The 22,547-nt window shown below is 39.1% G+C and overlaps 1 protein-coding gene across 7 annotated transcripts in view; it reads right to left on the reverse strand.

Moving 5' to 3' along the window:
• The window catches only part of LOC121731470 (gamma-aminobutyric acid receptor subunit delta-like), a 30,337-nt gene extending 14,026 nt beyond the window's left edge, over positions 1 to 16,311 (reverse strand). For 4 of the 7 annotated variants that reach the window (XM_042120895.1, XM_042120894.1, XM_042120896.1 and 1 more), the window contains exons 1-2: positions 15,996 to 16,311; positions 441 to 508 (exon numbers count right to left, since the gene is read on the reverse strand). In XM_042120895.1, the coding sequence (XP_041976829.1) occupies positions 441 to 508; positions 15,996 to 16,084 (157 nt within the window). In that variant the 5' untranslated portion in view covers positions 16,085 to 16,311. The remainder of the gene's footprint in view (positions 1 to 440; positions 509 to 15,995) is intronic. The other 3 variants (XM_042120898.1, XM_042120897.1, XM_042120899.1) reach the window with 3 other exon arrangements.
• Positions 16,312 to 22,547: the final 6,236 nt, after the last annotated feature.

The following is a 22,547-nucleotide window of genomic DNA, read 5'->3' on the forward strand; positions in this document are numbered from 1 at the left end:
TTCCGTAGGTACCTCTGTCTCTGAAAATCTGAAGTTTCTGAGTGCGGCCGTTTAAGTTCCTACGAATAAGGAAATATTTAGCTCTAAATTCCATCTTATTTCCGTAAGTCGTATTTGTATAATTTAGGTAAGTCTTAACAAGAGTATTTTGAAATTCCTGCTATAAGCCATATTTATTATAAATTACATAGCCATATGATTGGTGAGTCTATTGTATATTCGCGTGTACATTATGTCTATTTAATAATAGGCATAAACACATACCTACCTAAGGCTAGAGCGTACCGTAGCACAGACCAAATACATAGCGATTAAATAATATAAGTAATAATCTACACTGAAAATTGTAATTTATAATAATATCTGTCTAGTTATCAGTATAACTAAAATGTATATCTATATCTATTGACCTGATCATAAATGTAAGAACTTGTACTCACCCGGTGGAATGTTTCTTCTGTAATTTTTGGGCAGCTCGTAGGCATGCTGATCCATGTACAGGATCTGGCTGAAAGAAAGTTTGCAATTAATTAAGACCTAAAAATCTACAATGTTATTGAAACTAAGGATGGGTTGCACCAGAGGCATTGTTATAGTTAAGGTTAAAGTTATACGCCATGTCGTCAAATATGGCGTCTATTATTGACTTTTACCAGAGATTTGACAGTTCATTTGACATTTAGTTATAGTTAAAGATAAAGTGAAAGTAAGTTGGTGTAACCCACTCTAAAATTATTTCTAAAATAAAAATTAATTGTTATTAAAACTATAATAACTTGTCAATTAAAATATAATTTCCTGGGACTAAATTATATATTATATAGATAAGTATTAGACTTTGAAATGGCGATCTAATGTTTATTTGTGTCTGTCCTTGACATCATATAGCTCCTAAATACTCACTGCTAAGTTTAGTGGTTACCTAAAATTTTAAACTTTATTTTCCCTCTTTCATAGACGATAAAGAAAAATATTTACTATCAACTTTTCATAAGTAAGGCAAAGCAGAACTGTTAAGATTGTGTGTATCAAAACATAGTCTTTTTATATTTTTATGTTGGCAATACTTAAATGAATAATAATTTTGTAACCGCCTAATAAGTCGTTTGATTATTGTTTCACAAAAGGTTATGGGCCAAGCACGCTTCCACTGGGCAACTCTGCTTTATCATAAAATGTAGAACAAGGTACGTATAGTGCTAAAACTAGGAACTCTACAATTCCTATGTATTTGCATAATAATGTTACGGTAAATAATAATGAATCAAGAACTTTACTATTCATTTACTTTATCTAGGTAAATACAGATGTGACTAATCATTAAGTACATAAGGATTAATTTATGTAATACATACATACTTGAGGGTATTAACATTGACTGATAATAGCGTTTACATAATTCGCAAGGTTTGATAGTATTTTTTTTTCTTTTTTTTTTTAATGAAATAAGGGGGCAAACGAGCAAACGGGTCACCTGATGGGAAGCAACTTCCGTCGCCCATGGACACTCACAGCATCAGAAGAGCTGCAAGTGCGTTGCCGGCCTTATAAGAGGGAATAGGGTAATAGGGGAGGGTAGGGAAGGGAATGGGATAGGGGATTGGGCCTCCGGTAAACTCACTCACTCGGCGAAACACAGCGCAAGCGCTGTTTCACGCCGGTTTTCTGTGAGAACGTGGTATTTCTCCGGTCGAGCCGGCCCATTAGTGCCGAAGCATGGCTCTCCCACGTATAAAATGCCGTATGCGGGGTAAAGGCCGTGAAAGTACTTGCAACTTCTCTGGTCTTGCGGCTTTCAGGTTCAGAGATTCGAAAGACGGTAGAGCAGTGGTTCTTAACCTTTTAATCATGACGGACCATCTTACCGAATGTTTGTCTTGCTCTGTTGGTTTACCTAAATTAAGGGTGGTTTGATAAAGAAAACAAGCACAACTATAAATAACTAGCTGTCCCGGTAAACGTTGTTTTGCCTAAAAATGATTTTCCCTGTTTTCCTGCTTTTCTCTTGAAGTTTTTTCTGAATTTATTTTTCTATAGACTTCACGGAGCCACATTTAAAACGAATGCGAAACCGTAGAAATCGGTTCGTGCGTTCTGGAGTTATAGCGTCAGGAAGAAAAACCAGACTTATTTTTATATATTGGATTATAAAAAAGTTTGACCATATTTCAGCTCATAGGTCAAAGCTTAAGTGGCTTCCTATCCGTCTCCGTCGCAATTCCCATATCCTTTGTCTATTGTACAATATCCTGCATAACCCCCTCTCCCCCTCCTACCTTGTTGACCGTTTTAATTTCTCCCGACCTCTCCATACCCTATCCAGGTCCAATATTAGAATGAACCTTTCACTCCCACCCCATCGTTCCAATTTTTACTCCTACTCCTTCACCGTCCATGCAGTCAGATTGTGGAACTCGCTTCCCCATACAGTTCGTGATAGCTCCACCATTAATGTTTTCAAGAAACGCTTAAAAGAGCATTATCTTCAAATATCTCAATCCATTTAAATAAGCCCGCCTATGTAAATATTTGCATGAAGTGTTTAAATAAATAAATAAAAATATTTATTATTTATTAAATATACATTATAGTATTTATTTCTTATAGACATAATGGTTATTATTTATCATATTTATTATTAATATTATATTATTATTTATTTATTTTGATTAATTAAATACATGACTGTAGATTTAAAGTTTAATAATTTTGTAATTGTGCACGCTCTATCTGATGTCTTGTATCACATCTCTCTCCGTAGGGCTGCTGTAAGAAATTTCTTTTGAAATAAGCAGTTCCTTTGTGTCATCTTTCTATGTCAATGTCTATGTGAATAGTGTCTTGTGTGCAATAAATGTTAAATAAAAAATAAATAAATAAATAAAATTAGCACTCATTTTTCATTTGGCAAAATCAAAAGTTAAAGATTTTAATTTAATGTGATTTTTGTGACTGTATACTCTTTACTAACTTCTGAATTCTCATTATTAGGATGGCTTCGCGGACCACTTGGAATGCCTTCAGGGACCACCAGTTAAGAACCACTGAGGTAGAGTGTAGAGCTATAGCTTTGTCCACACTGTGCCTTTTTTGTTCATCAAGGGCATGCGTTATAGCGCAGTCAACATCGCACGTGAGGCATGCCCGCGACGCTATGACACTTTTATTACAACGCGGGTGGATTTTGACGGATTCAATTATTGAATATGCCAAACGAAAGTTGAATAAAAAGATGATGACGAAAATTGAAGATGAAATTGCATAGTGTGGACATAGCTTATGGATTTTTACTTATAGACTACTAGATGAGGCCCGTAACTCCGTTGCGCCAAAAATCGCTTGTCGCAAACCGTACTCGGGATAAAAAGCAGCCTATGTTCTTTTCCGGAACTCAAAGTACCTTCATACCAAATTTCAGTAAATCTGTTGAGCTGATTGGACGTGAAAAGGTTACCGATAGACACATTTTCGCATTTATAATATTAATATTATGGACTCCACATTCAAGTTATTTTAAATGTTCATCATTTAAAATAACTTGAATGTGGATAACCCGAAAAACGGAATAAATAAGTATAAAGTATTTCGTTTTGTTACCTAAAACCTACTTATATTAGGTTATTTAGGTATAGTGAGATACAATTTTCCCCTTCGTAAAGTCACACTAGAAATAATAGCAATTAATAAATACATTGTCGGCTCCTCATTAGTTATTTTACTGAAATATAAAATAAATGAAGACAAAATGTAATTGCAGATCGACCTTCAGGGTTCACGTCAGTGTTCTGAAATGAGGAGGAGGATTAACGAAAATAGCATGTTTCTAATGGGCCGTTTACATTCAGCCCTCTTGGACAGGGAAGTGGGCAGGGAAGTGAGCAGGGAAGTGGACAGGGCGAGAATGAAAATAGTCACTCGCACTGCCATATTTTGTCATGCCGCTGCCGGTGCCCGACGCGGCAAATATGTAGACTAGAGGGCTGAGTGTAAACTCGCGTCGTTACTGCCGCAGAAGTATTCTAGGCAATATTGCCGGCAGACGCTTAGGTTATAATACTATATTTTTCTTTTTTCCCTCTCTACTATATTTTAGTTTCCCTCCTCAAATTAATGCCAAAAACGGATTTTATATTTTGTGTTTTTTTAATGCAAAATTTAAATTAAGTATGCAAATTAAGCAATTGCTGAGGAACCGCAAAATTTTTGTTTCAATAATCACCAGTTTCAGAAACGACAATTAATTTAATGCGATGAATGATGTGATGTTACCTGTCGCGTTTTCGTATTAATGAACTGCAATATACTCTATATCATATCTAAATATAATATTATGTGCAAGGTAAATAGTTATGTAAACGAGGAAAGATTAGCGTGTTCTCATATTAATTGGATTACAACGACATGTCGGAGACACGTGAACTATCATCGATTGGCCGAAGCGATTTTACTACATATTAGTTTGTGTTAAAAATCCTAAACAAGCCTTTAAAAGGCTAAAATGCCCACATAAAAATTTTGTACGTAGGCATTTTGGTACTGAACTATACAGGTGTAACAAAACTAAGTGATAATACTTTTAAATAGAGTCGCCTATATAGAGTTCGCTGTGAAACTAGCACCGTTGAAAGAGTAACTTTTTTGTATGGGAAAATTCATGATGCTGGGACGCTTGGCCATACAAATCACAAAAAAAAATATTTGCTCTTTCTGCGCTGCTATTTTCACAGTATACTTAATAATAATAGCTCGGACACCGGTTTCGGTGACGGTGGCCGGTTTCATTGAAACCAGGCCAGCTACGCAGGAGTAATTTTATAGTGCCCAAGTGTGTGCGCAGTACACAAGAGCACTCTCTTTTCCTTTACTCTCATAACCCCACTGGGTTATGAGAGTAAAGGAATAGAGAGTGCTGCGTCCCACTGGACGGAAGACCGACACGACCGGCGAGAGACCAAGCGCAGGACCGACTTTTTACATGCCCATTCGACGCATGGATCATCTTACTTGTCAGACAATCAGGTGATCAGCCTGCATTGTCCTAACCAAACTTGGAAATAACATGTTTCCACGCGGGATCGAACCCACGACCTCCGAGTCAAGAGCCACGCTCTATACCACTAGACCACGAAGGCGTGTATTTTCACAGTAAACTCTATACAAGGCACACAGGCCACACACACACTCTAAGGTTTTATCACTTAGTTTTGTTACACCTTGTATATGACTAGATGACGCCCGCAACTCCGTTGCGCCAAAATTCGTTTATCGCACGGAAACCTTACACTTTTCTGGGTTAAATCCTTTGTCCTTTCTCGGGTTCAGCGACTTAGGCGTGAAGATGTAACAGACAGACAGACAAACAGACACACTTTTGCATTTATAATATTAGTATGCAATTAAAACCTACACAAACCTTTTGAATGTAGGCATTTTGCACTGCACTATAATATAATACTATAGCTATGTCCCGCGGTGTTACGCGCGGTTTATTAGGGATAATAAATTGTCATATTTTTCCGCAGTAAAACGTAGCCTATATATTAATCCAGAGTAGGATCAAATCAATTAATTCCGTACCAAAGGGGTTTGGGTAATAATGGCGTCATTTTGAAATTTCGCGGCCACTCACCAAACCAGCATATTATGAAAGAACATATCAAGGGGAGTAAACTTTATTATGGGGGACATATAGCTAAACTATATCGGAGTCGAGATATTAGACATTTTAAGTTCGTATTTTCAACTAAAAGTAAAATGAATACTCAGGAAAAAAAAACGGCATTATTTATAAGCTTAAAGCCTTCCTCGATATATGGGCTATCCAACACAAAAATAATTTTTCAAATCAAACAAGCAGTTCCTGAGATTAGCACTTTCAATCACACAAACACTTTAGCTTCATAATATTAGTATACAGTTTATAATAAAACTAAGTGATAATACTTTAGGTTGTGTACTGTGTATGAGTCTCGTGTATAGAGTTTAGTGTAAAAGTAGTAGCGCTGAAAGAGAACATTTTTTTTTCACTTTTGTATGGGGAAACTCTTGACGCCAGGGCGCTTGCCCATGCAAATCACAAAAAAAATGTCTTTCAGTGCTGCTTCTTTCACAGTGAACTCTATAAACGTAAAGTAGTACGAACACACAGAGCCAGCGAACCTTATCGAGGGGACACCCTATACAGACAACATAAATCCCCTACTCAATACTAGATGACGTTAGGTGCGCGAGAACATGCTCGAACTTTGTAGAAACATTCCACACTTGTTTACGCGAATTGTGTACATTCGGGAGGGAATGTTCTCGTACAGTCTAGGGCTCGCCTCGACCCATATAAATTGTCACAGGAGGACGGGCCGAAATTGAGTTCGATACGAGCTATCATCAAGGCGACTTCGGAGTGAAAATAAGTGATCAATAGTGAGTGAACCTACAACTTGGCTACGATCTAGGACAGTGATAGTGCTTAGAGTATAGGACATAGTGCTTTGTGTAGACCTAGTGCTCATGAATAAAGTCTTCAAGAGAGTCAGCAGGTCTTTCTATCCATATCCTTCGAACCCTAGCACGTAATAGTATTATCACTTAGTTTTGTTACAACCTGTAGATATAGATACAAGTGCAATTCATTTCATAATTTATTTTTATTTTTAGTTATTCGTACATTTTAGAATGACTTAACCAACACTTACGCGTCGTCATTTAATGACTTTTTTAACCACTTATTTATTTTTCTTTTGCAAATAATGCAAATCCATTTTTTATCGAATTTCTCAAAGAGGGTCGTTTTGATTTTTTTATATTGTTTGTGTAAGTAAATAGTTAATCTATACATATTACAAAACAAAGTCACCTTTTTTCCCTTATGTCCCTTTGTTCCCTTTAATCTTTAAAACTACGCAACGGATTTTGATGATTCTTTTAATGTTAGATAGCCCATTTATCGAGGAAGGCTATAGGCTATATTTTATCACGTTAACACTAATAGAAGCGAAGAAATAGAGGAGAATGTGGAAAAAACGGGGGAAATTATTTGAAAGGGCTTATCTCGCGAACCACTGGAGCAATTTTTATGTTATTTGACACAGGAAGTAGACCATGTGAAGGATCATAGGCTATTGATTTTAATAATTTTTTCAGTGGCTATATATTTTATACCCGTGCGACGCCGGGGCGGTCGATCGCTAGTACATATTATAAAACAATGTCGCTTTTTTTTCCTTTGTTCCCTATAATCTTTAAAACTACGCTACGGATTTTGATGATTCTTTCAGTGTTAGATAGCCCATTTATCTAGAAAGATTATAGGCTATATTTGATCACGCTAAGACTAATAGGAGCGAAGAAATAGAGGAAAATGTGGAAAGGAAAACGGGGAAAATTATTTGAACGCGCTAATCTCAGGAACTACTGGTCCGATTTGAAACATTCTTTCAGTATTATTAGCCCATTTATTGAGGAAGGCTATAGGCTATATTTTATCACGCTAAGACTAATAGGAGAATGTGGAAAAAACGGGGGAAATTATTTGAAAGGGCTTATCTCGCGAACTACTGGAGCAATTTTTATGTTATTTGGCACAGATAAGAAGTATACCACGTGAAGGATCATAGGCTATCGATTTTATATCGTATTTTATACCCTGCGACGCCGGGGCGGGTCGCTGGTATTCTATAAAACATTCCAGCAGCTCCACGTGTACGAGCCGGGCAGTAGATTAAAAGCTAGACTAAAAATTCTGCCGAAAGGTGGCGTCCGGTGTTTATGAATTATGACTGAACTATGGCCAAAATTCACTAAATAGTGGAAATAATCGACATTATATTATGGGAACAATACCCTAGAGTCATTTTACCTACAACACATTAATATTGACGACCTCTGTGGCTCAGTGATGAGCGCGTTGGTAGCTCAAGCCGGGGGTCGCGGGTTCGAATCCCGCCGACGGAACAAAAAGTTTTCAATGTTCCCGGGTCTGGATGTGTATTAAATATGTGTATAATATAATAAAAATCTTAAATATATGTATAGTATAATAGTATTAAATATATTTCCGTTGTCTGGTACCTGTAACACAAGTCCTTTAGGTACTTAGCACGGGGTCAGACTGACGTGGTGTGAAGCGTCCATAGATATTATTATTAGATATATATTATTAATATAATACAAACAAGAACAATAATTATAATTGCCTAATATTGCATCCGGCCCTTTGAAAACCACTGTCTAGTGAAATATAGTCTCAAGTCTGGCTATATTTTAGTCGGACGAGAGTTAAACCCACTGTGAAAATATGTATGAAAAATTATTCATATATTTGACGTGGACGAAGTCGTGGGCAATAGCTAGTAAGAAATATATATCCAACAGATTAATATAATCTTTCTATACCTGTTTGTTAAGGATAGCTCCATAAAGTAACGTTAATTACTATTGATTTTGTGAACATAAGGCGCAAAAATAAATATACTAAAATAATCGTAGCTCAGCTCCGATATTACTTAGAACAATTTTTATTACTAATATATGTTTCTCTAATGTAGTGCTACAAAATAGTGTTGGTTTATTCCCTGGCCGCTGGAAAAAAAAATGACGCCACAGGTCCATACAAAGTTACTCAATGCCCTTTTATTGAAATCGCTCCAGCCGTTTAGAATTTAGCAAACATCACAATCTTTTAGCTTTATAATAATAGTATTCAGATTAGTGATTAAGATGTATTTAAAATCTTAAGCAAGCCTTTTGCATTTGTGTATTTTTGGTACTGATAAATTATTGAGACACGTTTGAGGTAAGACTGGGAAAATCTTTGGAAAAACCATTGACCTCAGCGTGGTGCCGTGGGGCGGGCGGAAATACCGCGCTGCTTTATAATAATAATAGTATCATTCCCGCGCTAAATATTATAATAAATAATAATAATTATTATTATCGTAGACGTACTTATCAGTTTCACTTTGAGAAATATTCAAAAATAGCGTCCGCGTTCAGACAAAACGGTGCTTTAAAATCTGACATTGTCACAAATATTGGACAAAATGACAGCTTCCTTTTCTTAATCTGTCACTTTGTCTATTCTTCTGTAGAAAGGAATAGCTTTTGTTTGCTTGTTGACTAAATAGTACTTTCCAGAATAGTCTAGACGGAGTGTTTGTAAATCTAGACTGTAGACCGCACGCAGGTCACGGTTGGGTATTTAGTTCAGTTATTTCTGTTGTCACAACCTGAACCACTACGTTTATATTTAGGCTGATATGACGCGCGAAGTGGTACTGAACTAGTTTAATTTTGGCGCCATCATACAAGTATAGTTAACGCGTCGTAATGAGTTATGACATTGTTTAGCACGCCTTTTAACTGTTGAATGTTTCGCGTACATAAATATAATGTACTAGACTTCTAAAAATATGCTTTATGTTTTAATAATTCTGTAGAAACACTTGTGATTTTTCTCGCGTTGTGGAAAAAAAGAAGGATTAATTATAGTAGGTACTATAATTATTCGTTATACATCATAATAGTCAGGGAGCCCTAGAACATTTTTTTTTATTACTATCAAGCTTTTTTTGTGAGTAGCTTCATTTTGATAAGAGAAACAATATTTTTATCTGCGAAAAATCTTGAAACTGATAACTAACAGAGATAGAAAGGATTTCATACTTTAATTTGATGATCCTAAAATATGGATTGTTCTATTTGTAGGACAATGTTACTCTTAAATTGTATGACTGTTCTCTATCTAGTACCGTAGATATTTACGGGGTAAAAAGTATTCTATGTCCTTTCTTGGGATTCACAGTATCTCCATACAAAATTTCAGCAAAGTGGGTGCAGTGGTTTGGGCGTGAAAAGGTAACAGACAGACATCTACTCTTTCGCATTTATAATATTAGTTGGTATCTCCTGTCAAAAGCCCTCAGAAAGTGGGCACAGTTAATATTTCTTTTATGAGTATTCGTAGTCATAAAAGAAAGTCTTGTCGACTGCTGGCGACAGGTGCCGTTCATCTGTAAGAACCTTATGTCTCCGTCATTAGGCACATCTTGACTAATAAACTCAATAGTTGTTTACGTGCGGATTATGTTTTGACCGTGACCGAGTTGAGCCGACACCGGTGTCCAACACTCCCGACACACCTGGCTGGATCTCGCGACAGTTATTAGTGTGATGATCAGGATGATGACACCTTTAGAACTGCTGTTTATTGCCTTTGACGACTGATTAGACGTAAAATATGGTAACCACTACGTACCTAGACTGACCGACTAGACGTAAATAATGGTAACCACTTTATAGTGCGTAGGCTCCCTACGTCTCTGTCCTAGCGAGTACTTTGGAGTGCTTTATATTAAGTTTCTTCTAAGCTTTTTTCGGTCCATTTTATAGACGAAGACGCGGAAAGACATATGCTACTTTTTATTGCTAGGAAATGTGCGGCTCTAAAGACACTCTTTTTGCGTGTTCGTCTGTCTTCACACATTAGTCGCTAAACCGATTTGAATGAGATATTATGTGAACGTTTTGTGTCATAGGAAATGATTAAGGGTGTTTCTTCAGTTCCCGCGCGAATTTCCGCACAACATAATAAGTAAAGTATAAAGTTGACTTAATTTCAAATTAATAAGAAGGCCAATTCTACACCACATAATATAAACACATAAATATATTATGTACAAAAATAAAAGGAATGTTTATTTTGTTCAGCCTAGTTAAACGTGTATCTTTTCTATTTGTGCTGGCTACAAATAATATATTGCGAATCATTTTAATATCTAGCTGTATAAATAGATACTAGCTCATCCTACTTCCTCCGTTTGTCAACATAATTTTAGTGTTATTCTCTACGAATAATAAAAACTAAGGCAGAGTAACTGTGTCAAAAAATTTGTCCACTCTTTCTTTTTCTGAAATAAGGGGGTCTTTTTTTCTGAAATAAGGGGGCAAACGAGCAAACGGGTCACCTGATGGAAAGCAACATCCGTCGCCCATGGACACTCGCAGCATCAGAAGAGCTGCAAGTGCGTTGCCGGCCTTTTAAGAGGGAATAGGGTAATAGGGGAGGGTAGGGAAGGGAAGAGAATAGGGGAAGGTAAGGAAGGGAAGGGAATAGGGAAGGGCAGGGAAGGGAATAGGGTAGGGGATTGGGCCTCCGGTAAAGTCACTCACTCGGCGAAACACAGTGCAAGCGCTGTTTCAAGCCGGTTTTCTGTGAGTACGTGGTATTTCTCCGGTCGAACCGGCCCATTCGTGCCGAAGCATGGCTCTCCCACGTATAAATGTGACCCGAATACATGCATACTTATTGCATGTATTCGGTACACAATTTTGTGTAAATATAGAAGTGACAATGTAACGTCGGCTTTATTTCTTTTTGAGTGTTAGTGTTTCGTTGCTATTGCCATATTTAAGTGTGCGAAAAGGAACCAAATTCAAAACGGTTGAAGTATCGGAATTACGTTTCCTAGTTTTTATTATTCGTACGTTATTCTGATTCTTCATATCAAAATACATAATTTTTATACGTGGGAGAGCCATGCTTCGGCACGAATGGGCCGGCTCGACCGGATAAATACCACGTTCTCACAGAAAACCGGCGTGAAACAGCGCTTGCGCTGTGTTTCGCCAAGTGAGTGAGTTTACCGGAGGCCCAATCCCCTAACCCCTACCTTCCCTACCCTCAACTATTCCATTCCCTTCCCTTCCATACCCTCCCCTATTACCCTATTCCCTCTTAAAAGGCCGGTAACGCACTTGCAGCTCTTCTGATGCTGCGAGTGTCCATGGGCGACGGAAGTTGCTTTCCATCAGGTGACCCGTTTGCTCGGTTGCCCCCTTATTTCATAAAAAAAAGAAAAACATATACAACGTGTAACATAACAAAGTGATAAATGATAATACTTAATGGTTATGTATGCAGTATGTGTTCCTTGTATGGAGTTCACTGTGAAAGTTGCAGCGCAGAAATGTACTTACTTATATATTTTTTGGGATTGGGCTTCGGCGTCATGAATTTTCCTATACAAAAGTAAAAAAAGTTACTATTTCAGCGCTGCGAATTTCACAGTGAAGTCTTTAAAGGAGTGAGCACACTGAGACGGGCCGTGCCGGGGCTCAGCGTGCCGGGGCTCATCGCAAAAATCCGCCTCCATACAATTTGTATGGAAACGGAGGCGCGTATCGCACACTGTTTCGCGGCGGACTTCCGCTTGCATACAAATTGTATGGAGGCGAATTTTTGCGATGAGCCCCGGCACGCTGAGTCCCGGCACGGCCCGTCTCAGTGTGCTTACTCCTTTAAGGGGGCATTCACACCCTAAAGTATTATCACTTAGTTTTGTTACACCCTGTAGGTATTTTTTAATCCACGTAGTACCAATTACCAACCAAGATGTCTAATGTTTATACCAGTGCCATGTAGGACACCTACCTACAGAAAATGTGCGCAACGACAGTGCTGCTAAACAGTATTGTCAATCGAAAATTTGTACTTGATTAACTACTTGACTAGTGCTGCCGCCTCTAATTTCTGCACATTCCCTATATTATAGACGCTATACAGTGTGTAACAAAAATAAGTGATAATATTTTAGGGTGTGTACGTGTTACCTATAGGGAGATCACTGTGAAAGTAGCAGCGCTGAAAGACGAAAAAAAATTTTCACTTTTGTATGGGCAAGGGCCCGAGCGTCACGAGTTTCCCCATACAAAAGTGAAAAAAAGTTGGTCTTTCAGGGCTGCTACTTTCACAGTGAACTCTCTACAAGGAACACGTACACACCCTAAAGTATTATCACTTATTTTTGTTACACCCTGTATATAATTAAAGGTATTAATACTTAGTTTTGTTGAGGCTCCTCTCTGAAAAAACTCCATTTTTTTTATAAATTCAGTATGTCACCTACAAGTCCCGTTACATATTTGATGAGCTGACATTACGATAACACTTTTATTAAGTTAATACACATTTAATTACTTTATTCATTATTGTTATCATATTTTGTCTATTAATTAAGCATCATTTAACGTCTAACCTAATATATTTTATCAATAACTATGTGCTCTTTCAAACAAATGAAGGCCGATAAGTTGAGGCTTTTTACTCTACAGTAGCGGTTCTCAAACTTTTTTGATGAAGGAACCCTTTTAGGAAGTGACACTTTTACGGACCCCCAAAAATAATGTTTATGATTTTTTTTATGAAATAAGGGGGCAAACGAGCAAACGGGCCACCTGATGGAAAGCAACTTCCGTGGCCCATGGAGACTCGCAGCATCAGAAGAGCTGCGGGTGCGTTGTCGGCCTTTTAAGAGGGAATAAGGTAATAGGGGAGGGTAATGATGGGAAGGGAAGGGAATAGGGGAGGGTAGGGAAGGGAATAGGGTAGGGATAATTATACGTACCCCTGCACTGTATGTAGCTATGGTCTATGGCACATTTTATGATTTAAGTTTTTATTTTTGTTTAGTTAGACTAAAATGTAGGAAGTTTAATATCGACACCGGAAATATCACTTAGAGTAAACTCACTCACTCGGCGAAACACAGCGCAAGCGTTGTTTAACGCCGGTTTTCTGTGAGACCGTGGTATTTCTCCGGTTGAGCCGGCCTATTCGTGCCGAAGCATGGCTCTCCCACGTCTGATGAATTTCCTAAATAACATTTTATGTATCACTTGCTACAAGGCATTTGCGGTGCCCTAAGGCTCCGCGGAGCACACTTTGAGAATGGTTAAGAGGGAACGCGTGTGCAGTAGAATTTAAACGAAGAAATTATTGTCATCACGCTTCACCCTGCGCCAGCACGTGTATTGTGATAGAGACAGATACAGTAAATCGAGGTAACATAGTCCTCTGATTCCTCCTTCAAAATAGAGCCTATCTAATTATTATTTTTATAAATATTATGTTCAGGAAGAGTGAGTCTATACCTTTACGTTTTTATTTTATCTTAAAGATCGTTCAAATTTGTTTTATGTTCAGTGGATTGGCGAGGTACGGGGCATTAATTTTTTGCGATTTTTGAAGGGTCATATTTTTAATTATCAGTAAATTTTGAATAAATCAAAAGTAGAGGTATAGTTTTAACAGATCCCAATATTGTATAAAAAAATCATTTGTTTAGACGCATTGTCCGGAGTAAATTGGGGAATACGTTTTGTATGGAAAAACAGTGTTAGCGTCTCCTCTTAATCAACAGTAATTAAATAAACTATGTTATTGTCTAGCTATAATAGAGAACTAAGAAGCTGCGTAGCCGCAGTGTTACTGACATAATGGTATGTAGGGCTATAATTTTAAATTCTGGCCGACTGATGTGGTCTACCGAAGGTTCCGGGGGAGACTCCGGAATGAAGCGCGCGTCACGTCGCCGATAACTCGTGATAAAGTGTGGTTATTAAGTGTATATAATTTATATGTATGATACTCATTAAGGTATATATTGTATGGGCCTATGTAGCCTGATATAAATAAATAAAAAAATATAATCAACCATGCTTGTAATCCTTGAAAAATAGCGGAACGATTGTCTAAAAGCTAGCTTTTAAAAGCAAATCCTAGACACAACCGTAGATATGCTAGAATTATTATAGTATTTTACGGGGACACTGTATTTTAGACATCACTGGATGAAAAGTAACTAAGTATGTGCTAAATCTGAGTCTAAACTTTTTTCATCGAAATCATTTCAGTAATTCTTACGTAAAAAGTAAATAACGAACACAAACATTTTCGCCTTTAAAATATTGGTGTTATTTAAATAGTGTAAGAAACATTCTATGTATTAATTATTGTCTCAACTGTTTTTATGTCTTCTCTTTCTGTAATGAAAAAAAATAAAAACCTAAGATTATTTCTAATCAAATATCATCATTAACTGGTTTAAGTAAAATTGACATCGAATGATAATAACATGAATTAATCCAGATAAAACCAGATGTTGAACGTCGCGCTGAAAATTCTTATCACACTAACCGTATATTTTTCAGGATAAATACCTATTGTATTTTCTTAATACTTAAAATCCTTATACCTTTAGGTAGAGATTAACCATACGGACATTTAAAAATCTTGTCGCAGGTACAGTATTTGAAGAGTGGTTCGCTTTGAAAATACTGTGTAAACCATCCACAACGGATGCAAAGGCCTTGTTTTTTAGGTAGAGAATATTTATTACTCTATGGTAGAGAGCTAAAAGTGCCTAGATAGACGTATAGAGACACTTTCGCATTTACAATATCAGAATGAAATTAGCATAATATGTAATGTAGCGTCTAACAATAACCACTCCGGCTTGTTTAGTGCGACTCGGGTCTGTCTGAATTATTTTTGTAGCTCATTCACGTTTCACGGGCACCGGTGGCGACAGAAACGCCAAAACAGACAATACAATACTTTTCACTATTAATATCTAAAATTTTTATAACAGATGACCCGGTAAACTTTGTATCCTCAGTAAAAACCTTCCCTAGATTTCAAAACTCAATTAGTTAGCCTAATCGGTTCAGCCGTTTTAGAGTTTTAGCGACATTAACAAAATTTCAAATTAATTTTTATTTTGATAAATCTCCGTATATCTAATATCTATACGAATTTTATAAACGCTTTTTATTTGTTCGCTTATAACAAGTACTACCTACTAGGTCAATTCCATAATTTTTTCACCATTTGAATGCTATATTTAATATTATAATTTATATTATAATTTTTGTAATCATCTAAAACAGATTTTAGCGCCCAAATAACGGGACACGCGACAGCTAGCTATTATAGGTAAGTATAAAATATACAATGCAAATTAAAACAAAAGATAGATAACATTTGAAGTAATATAAGACTATTTTCATATTTAATTCTACTGAATTTTTATTCTATTTTCGACAGCCAAAGTAGCATATAAACAGCCAATATAAAAATATTTTTAACGTAATAGCAACAAAAAATACTGAAAATACACTGAATATACGTTTTTTAACGTAAATCATCACTAGCAACGAACCTTGCACAATCGAGCAACTCCTTATTCGGCGAATACGTATTCCCACCACTGAGAGCACATATCGCGAGCAACGTCAGGATTGTCCTCATGTCTAGGGGCCCTCGGGCCTCCGCGTCGCGATCATATCAGCTAGGGGACATCACTAGACGAGGCGCCGCGCGGTACTGCGCTGCGGTCACGGGCGCAACCTTCGCGGGCTCGTACTTTTAGAACTACACTAGTCTTTTACACAAAAAAAAAACACAACATAAAACTTTTTTGGAATTTAAAAAAAATTCAAAACTTCGAGCGAGTGCTCCTCGCGTAAACGTCAACAAACAAATGCGCTATAAGCCATGTAGGACTCGAAGCTATATTTAGATACAATACCACCAAAATAAATAGCACACTTATATTTGTACGTCGTCAACTACGATGTTTTTTATAAGAAGTTTTCTTTCTAATGTTGCCCGCAACTTTGTTGCGCTGTAAGTAAGTAAGTATTTTGTTTACCGCGCGGAAAATATAGAATCATTTTCCAAGATTCAAAGTATCCCCATAGCATTTTTTTTTCAAAATCGATTGACAACGAGCGTGAATAGTTAACAGACAGATAGACATACAGACTTGCAACACTAGTAGATATTAACGCCGTATTCTTTTTATTTTTTCGTTTTTAAAAGCAATTATATTGTATTAATAGTAGCCGTTTTGCAAAACTCGTAAAAGTATTGGTTTCAAATTGTAGATTTCCGAATTATAATTTATTACAATATCTCACTTAAATCCATAATTTATCAATATTTTTGCGTGTTTTCGAAGTTCTGAAAATTATTTATTCTTCAAAGTAATTTCAACTTTTCAACCTCGAAATGCTTTTGTCATTTTAGCTATCAGAGTCACGCAAGATGGGTGAATTAAAAAAAATTGCACCATTTCACTAGCGCAGAAATTAAAATCGATCAAGGACTGATGCTCTCTTCTCTGAGAGAAGAGAGAGATAAGTTCTCTCCTACTCACTTCACATCTTCTGACTTGTATCTTCTATCTGTGTCCATTTAAAATTGAAATAAGAAGCCCGATACGGAGATCGAATAGTGTATAAATTCGATGATCTTCTTTTGTAATGATTAATTAAATTACTTACTTATTTCAAAATAAATGTACGGCATCGCATGGTCTCGTCATGTTTCATTGGTCCTTATTACTCCTTAGTAAACATTCGCCTCTTATGCCTGTTTTCGCCAACCTAACGCTTAGGTGTTCCCTAGAGGGTCATTAAGGATACATTTCCTTCAAGATTTTACAAATTTTTGTATGTTTAGGCTGTAAGGAATTTTGTAAACCATACGTTCCGGCAGTTCAACAGGCATTTTTCAAAACTATGCAACAGATAAACTAATATATTATATACTGCCTATTTTATGGTAAGAGATCCTTTATAAAACCTCGTATATTATTGCAACAATGAATTAGCGAATATATAACGGGTAAACAAACCGAAAGACAGCGTGTCGCGATTGCGTGCCGCGCCGTGCCGTGCCCAGCTACCGCAGAGGATCATTAAACTACAAAATTAAAATATTACAGCATTGATTCAGACCTAAACCGATTCTCAGACACGAATATGCTAAAATTGTCCCCATTATCATTGTAGTCTTAATACTAGCTAGTGTTTCTAATAAATCGCTTGATGGAATTAATAACTTTTATAGGAAATCAAAGCGGCATACCGGATTCATATTTTTTATGAGTGCAGGCAACTTCATTTCCGTCGCCCTATGTACGCCGCCGCCCCCTAGGGCGCTGCCGCTCTTAGGCCGCGGCGTATACGGCCTAAAATTTAAGACCATGGCTTGTCGCTGCTATAGTCAAAGATCGATTTGCAATCTCTTTGCGGAACTATTGGTTTTGACGAAGGCCTTCGGGATAGACCTCGAAATAAATTCTGGCCTTTGCTTAACCGTTTTTAGTCAATGTTAACTTCTCAGTCAAACCACAGAATATATATTAGTATTGTTACGTGCTAGGGTTCGAGGATTTGGAGAGAAAGACCTGGTGACTCTCTTGAAGACTTTATTAACACTGCACTAAACACTAGGTCACAACACTTAGCACTAAGTCCAAACACTAATCACTAGGTCCAATCACTAAGCACTATCACTGTCCTAGGTCGTAGCCAAGTCGCAGGTTTCACTGGTTCACTCACTATTGATCACTTGATGTCGCCTTGAAGATCGCTCTGATTGAACTGACCTCCGGACCTGCCTGCGGCTCTTTTTATATGGCGAGACGAATTCCAGAAATTTCCCGATTCACGCAAACAAGTAAACAACCGTGGGAAATTTCTAGGAAGCTCGGGCATGTACCACAATAAAACTGCCGTCCTTGCGATAAGTGCAGTAAGTTGAATTTAATTTAGACCTTATGGACTCAGTCATAAGGTCTAAATTCAAACACGCTAAAAAAGGGTAAACACGTAAACAAACATTGGACCTTCCTAGAAGGTTCGAGTATGTACTTGCGCACCACGTGTCCGTATACCATGTACCGTAACACTACTCCCCTCTTAGAGATGCTCGTCCCGAGCATCATTGTTACTGCCATGGTAACGCGCCAGACGGTCTATGTGTACCACTTTGAATGTCCCTCTTGGTTGCTTTTGAATCCTGTAAGTCACATCATTCAATCGGGTAACCACTTTGTATGGGCCGTCCCACTTGGTCTGCAACTTTGGAGATTTGCCTTTTCGGCGAGTTGGGTTATGCAGCCACACCAGTGACCCTTCTTCGAAGCCGCTTGTATTCGATTTCCGGTCGTATCTGGTCTTCATGTTCTCACTTGACTGTAACCCATTTTCCCGAACCATGGCGTGTATATAGCGCATCTTTTCCCTTAAATCGCAGACATAATCTGGTACGGTCTTCGGTTCCTCCGGTGACCCTCCTGTCAAGAGGTCTACTGGTACTCGCAGTTCTCTACCGTAATTGACATACGCCGGGGTAGCTTTTATGCTCTCATGCTCGGCGGTACGGTACGACAGAAGGAAGAGCGGTATATACTTGTCCCAGTCCTTTTGTTTGTCATCTACCAATTTCGCCAAATGCCTCTCAAGGGTCTGGTTAAATCTCTCAACCATTCCATCAGACTGTGGATGGTACGCGGTGGTCCTCGTTTTATGCATTCCCAAAATTCTGCACACTTCCTGGAAGACCTGCGATTCGAAATTCCTGCCCTGATCAGAATGGATTTCCAGAGGCACACCAAACCGAGATATCACTTCTTCGACTAATTTAGAAGCGACTGTTGTAGCTTCTTGGTTTGGTATGGCGAACACTTCGGGCCATTTGGTGAAGTAATCCATGACGACCATAAAATACTTGTTTCCCGATTCCGTCACGGGAAATGGCCCAGCTACGTCAACTGCGATTCGTTCCCACGGTGCGCCAACGTTATACAAGCGCAGGCTCCCACGGCTCCTTGTTTGTGGTCCCTTCACTGCAGCGCAAGTAGTGCATTTGCGGCACCAATCCTGTACATCGTCTCGACAATGCAACCAGTAGAATCGTTCTCGCACTTTCGTTAACGTCCTCTTTACTCCTAGATGACCTCCTGATACGCCATCATGCATTTCACGGAGAACATCCGGTACTCTCGTTCTTGGGACAACTATCTGAAGATGGAACTCTCTGCCGTTGGTCTTCTCCCATTTCCGGTAAAGTATTCCGTTTTGAAGAATCAGACTGTCCCATTGCGCCCAGTACGCCTTAGTGACAGCGCCAGTGGGTGCAACCTCACTCCAGATTGGCTTTACGTCATCCCGTTTCTTCCATGTGATGATGTGTCGAAGGTCGTCATCTCTTTCTTGAGCCTCTCTCATACCATCATTCTCCCATGGACCCAAAGGACTTGTTTTCGTCCGTGTCGACTATAAACTGACCTTCAGGTTGTGGATACCCCAGGATTGGTGTTTCACACAGATGTTTCTTTAGTTTCTGAAAAGAATCTTCGGAAGTCTCGTCCCAAATAAACTGTCGTTTATCTTCTGTCAGCCGATGTAATGGCTTGGCTATCTCTGAGAATCCCTTAACAAAACGCCTGTAGTAGGAGCATAGGCCAAGAAATGCCCGCACTTCGGTTTTGTTCTTAGGGGTTGGCCAATTTTGGACTGCTTCTAGTTTCTCCGGGTCCGTCTGAATTCCATCACTGGAGATAACATGGCCGAGATAGTTCACCTTACTCCTGAATAAACGACACTTTTTCGGATTCAACTTTAACTTGGCCCCCTCTATTTTGGCGAAAACTCGTTCTAAGTTTCGCAAATGGTCCTCGAAGTCGCGGCCAACAATGATGACGTCATCCAAGTAGACTAAGCAAGCCTCTCCAACTAAGCCTGCCAGTACACACTCCATGAGTCGCTCAAATGTGGCAGGTGCGTTGCACAATCCAAAGGGCATGACGTTAAACTGCCATAGACCTTTACCGGTGGAGAACGCTGTCTTCTCCTTGTCTTTTGGATGAATTTCCACCTGCCAGTATCCAGATTTCAGGTCCAGGGTCGAGAACCATTTCATGCCACTCAAGGTATCCAGAGTGTCGTCGATTCGAGGTAATGGATAGCTGTCCTTCTTAGTGACATCATTGAGATGTCTGTAGTCCACACAAAATCTTGTGCTGCCATCTTTCTTCTTCACTAATACAACTGGTGAGCACCACGGACTTGCAGACGGTTCAATTATCTTATTCCTTCTCATGTCCTCCAAAAGGCCTTCAACTTCTTTTTCCTTTGCAATGCGTATCCGTCTTGCTCGTTGACGAATTGGGTTCTCGCTTCCGGTATCTATCCTGTGCTGAACCATCGACGTTCTTCCAAGGTCGCCTTCCTGACTGGAGAAGATATTCGCGTGGCGTTGTAAAAACTTCTTAGCTTTCATGCTCTGCGAATAAGTCAGATTACTCTTGCAGTCATCGAGTAGCTCAGTCACTATTCCATAGTTGCTGGTGTTTGCTGATTCTGAGCCTGTGATCGAATTACACTTTCTCATCCAGACAACTTCCTCGCACTTTCCAATGACGTCACCTTTGTTCAAGCAGATCTCGCAATCACCAAGATTCAAAACTCTGACCACAGCGTTACTGCTTCCCCTAACAAGGGTTCTCGCCGTCATCAGTTTTTGTGCTGATGTCTTGGTAGGTGTGTCTTCGATCAACACGCATCTGTTTGACTTCTTCTTTCCAGCTGGCGGTAGTTTCACCAGCACTTTCGCTTCCGCTCGTCCAGGGATAATGACTTCCTTTACACATGTGACTTTCCCGCAGGCGCCTCCAAGGATGAAAATTTCTTCTTCACCACACTTGAAAACTCCGTCAGCGACATTAATTCTGCAGTTATGCTTCTTCATGAAATCCAAACCCAAGATGCAATCATCCATAATCTCAGCCACGATAACGTCATGAGGGTATGAGGATCCCCCTACATTAATCGTAACTGACATTTCTCCCAGGACGGGTATTGGCTGACCGGAGGCAGTAAGGAGCCGACAGTTAATTCTCCTCTTGTGTCTTCTTGCGCCTTTTACCAGATTTGGGTTCACTATCGTTCTAGAGGCTCCTGTGTCTAGAGTCATTTTGCAATCCGTCCTGTTAATAGTCCCCTGAATCACAAGACTGTTCCCGCTGCATGCTTGGGAGATAACAGTTATCGGGGCTTCCTCCACGTCAGCCAGTACTCGCCCCTTAGTCCTGGCTTTTATTCGTTTCCCTGATCCCGGACAGGGGATGAAGCTCCTTGCTTCTTCAGCTCCTCTACTTGTTCCTCGAGCTTTTTCATCCTTGCCATCTGGGTCTCCTTCTGCGGGCAGTTGAGCTGAAGATGACCCCTCTCACCGCACTTGTAGCACATGGCTCCAAAACTTCTCTTCGCGGGAGCCTTGACCTCCTTAACTTCCTCAGAGACCTCGTGGACCTTATGGGTCTGTCGTATGTCACTGCGAACAGCCTCGACCTCTAAAGCATGCGCCAATGCTTCCTTAAGCGAGGTGTGGTGACGTAGCCTCACTGCAGCTCTGACCTCTAGGTCCCTGATTCCGTCGACAAATGCTTGCACAATGTTCGTGTCGATCATCTTGGAATCGGCTCCTGGGTGTGCCTTCTTGACCAGTTTTTCTATTTCCAACGCCCATTGTTGTAGTCCTTCTCCTGGGCGTTGGACTCTGTCACGCAGTTGGGCACGGAACACGTGCTCCAGGTGTCGCTCCCCGTATCTGGATTCAAGTGCCTCCATCAGGTCTTTAAACCCATTTCCTGTATGCGCTTCTAGGACCGACAAAGCTTGCCCTCTGAGCGCATCTGTGAGAGCGGTCAGGCATTGTTCATCATTCCATCCGTTGGCAGAAGCAACCGTCTGGAATTGCTGACGATAAGCGTTCCAAGAAGTAGTACCGTCGTATGGTGGCACTTTAACTCTTGGTCCTTGTACCACTACGGAAGTTCCACTAGACGTCGCGATTCCTGTGGTTTCCACGCGCACTTTCCACTTCTGTAGTTCTGTGAGGCCAGTTTTCACATTTTCCA

The sequence above is a fragment of the Aricia agestis genome, chromosome 11 (assembly GCF_905147365.1).
Source record: "Aricia agestis chromosome 11, ilAriAges1.1, whole genome shotgun sequence".
NCBI classification, from domain to species: Eukaryota; Metazoa; Arthropoda; class Insecta; order Lepidoptera; family Lycaenidae; genus Aricia; species Aricia agestis.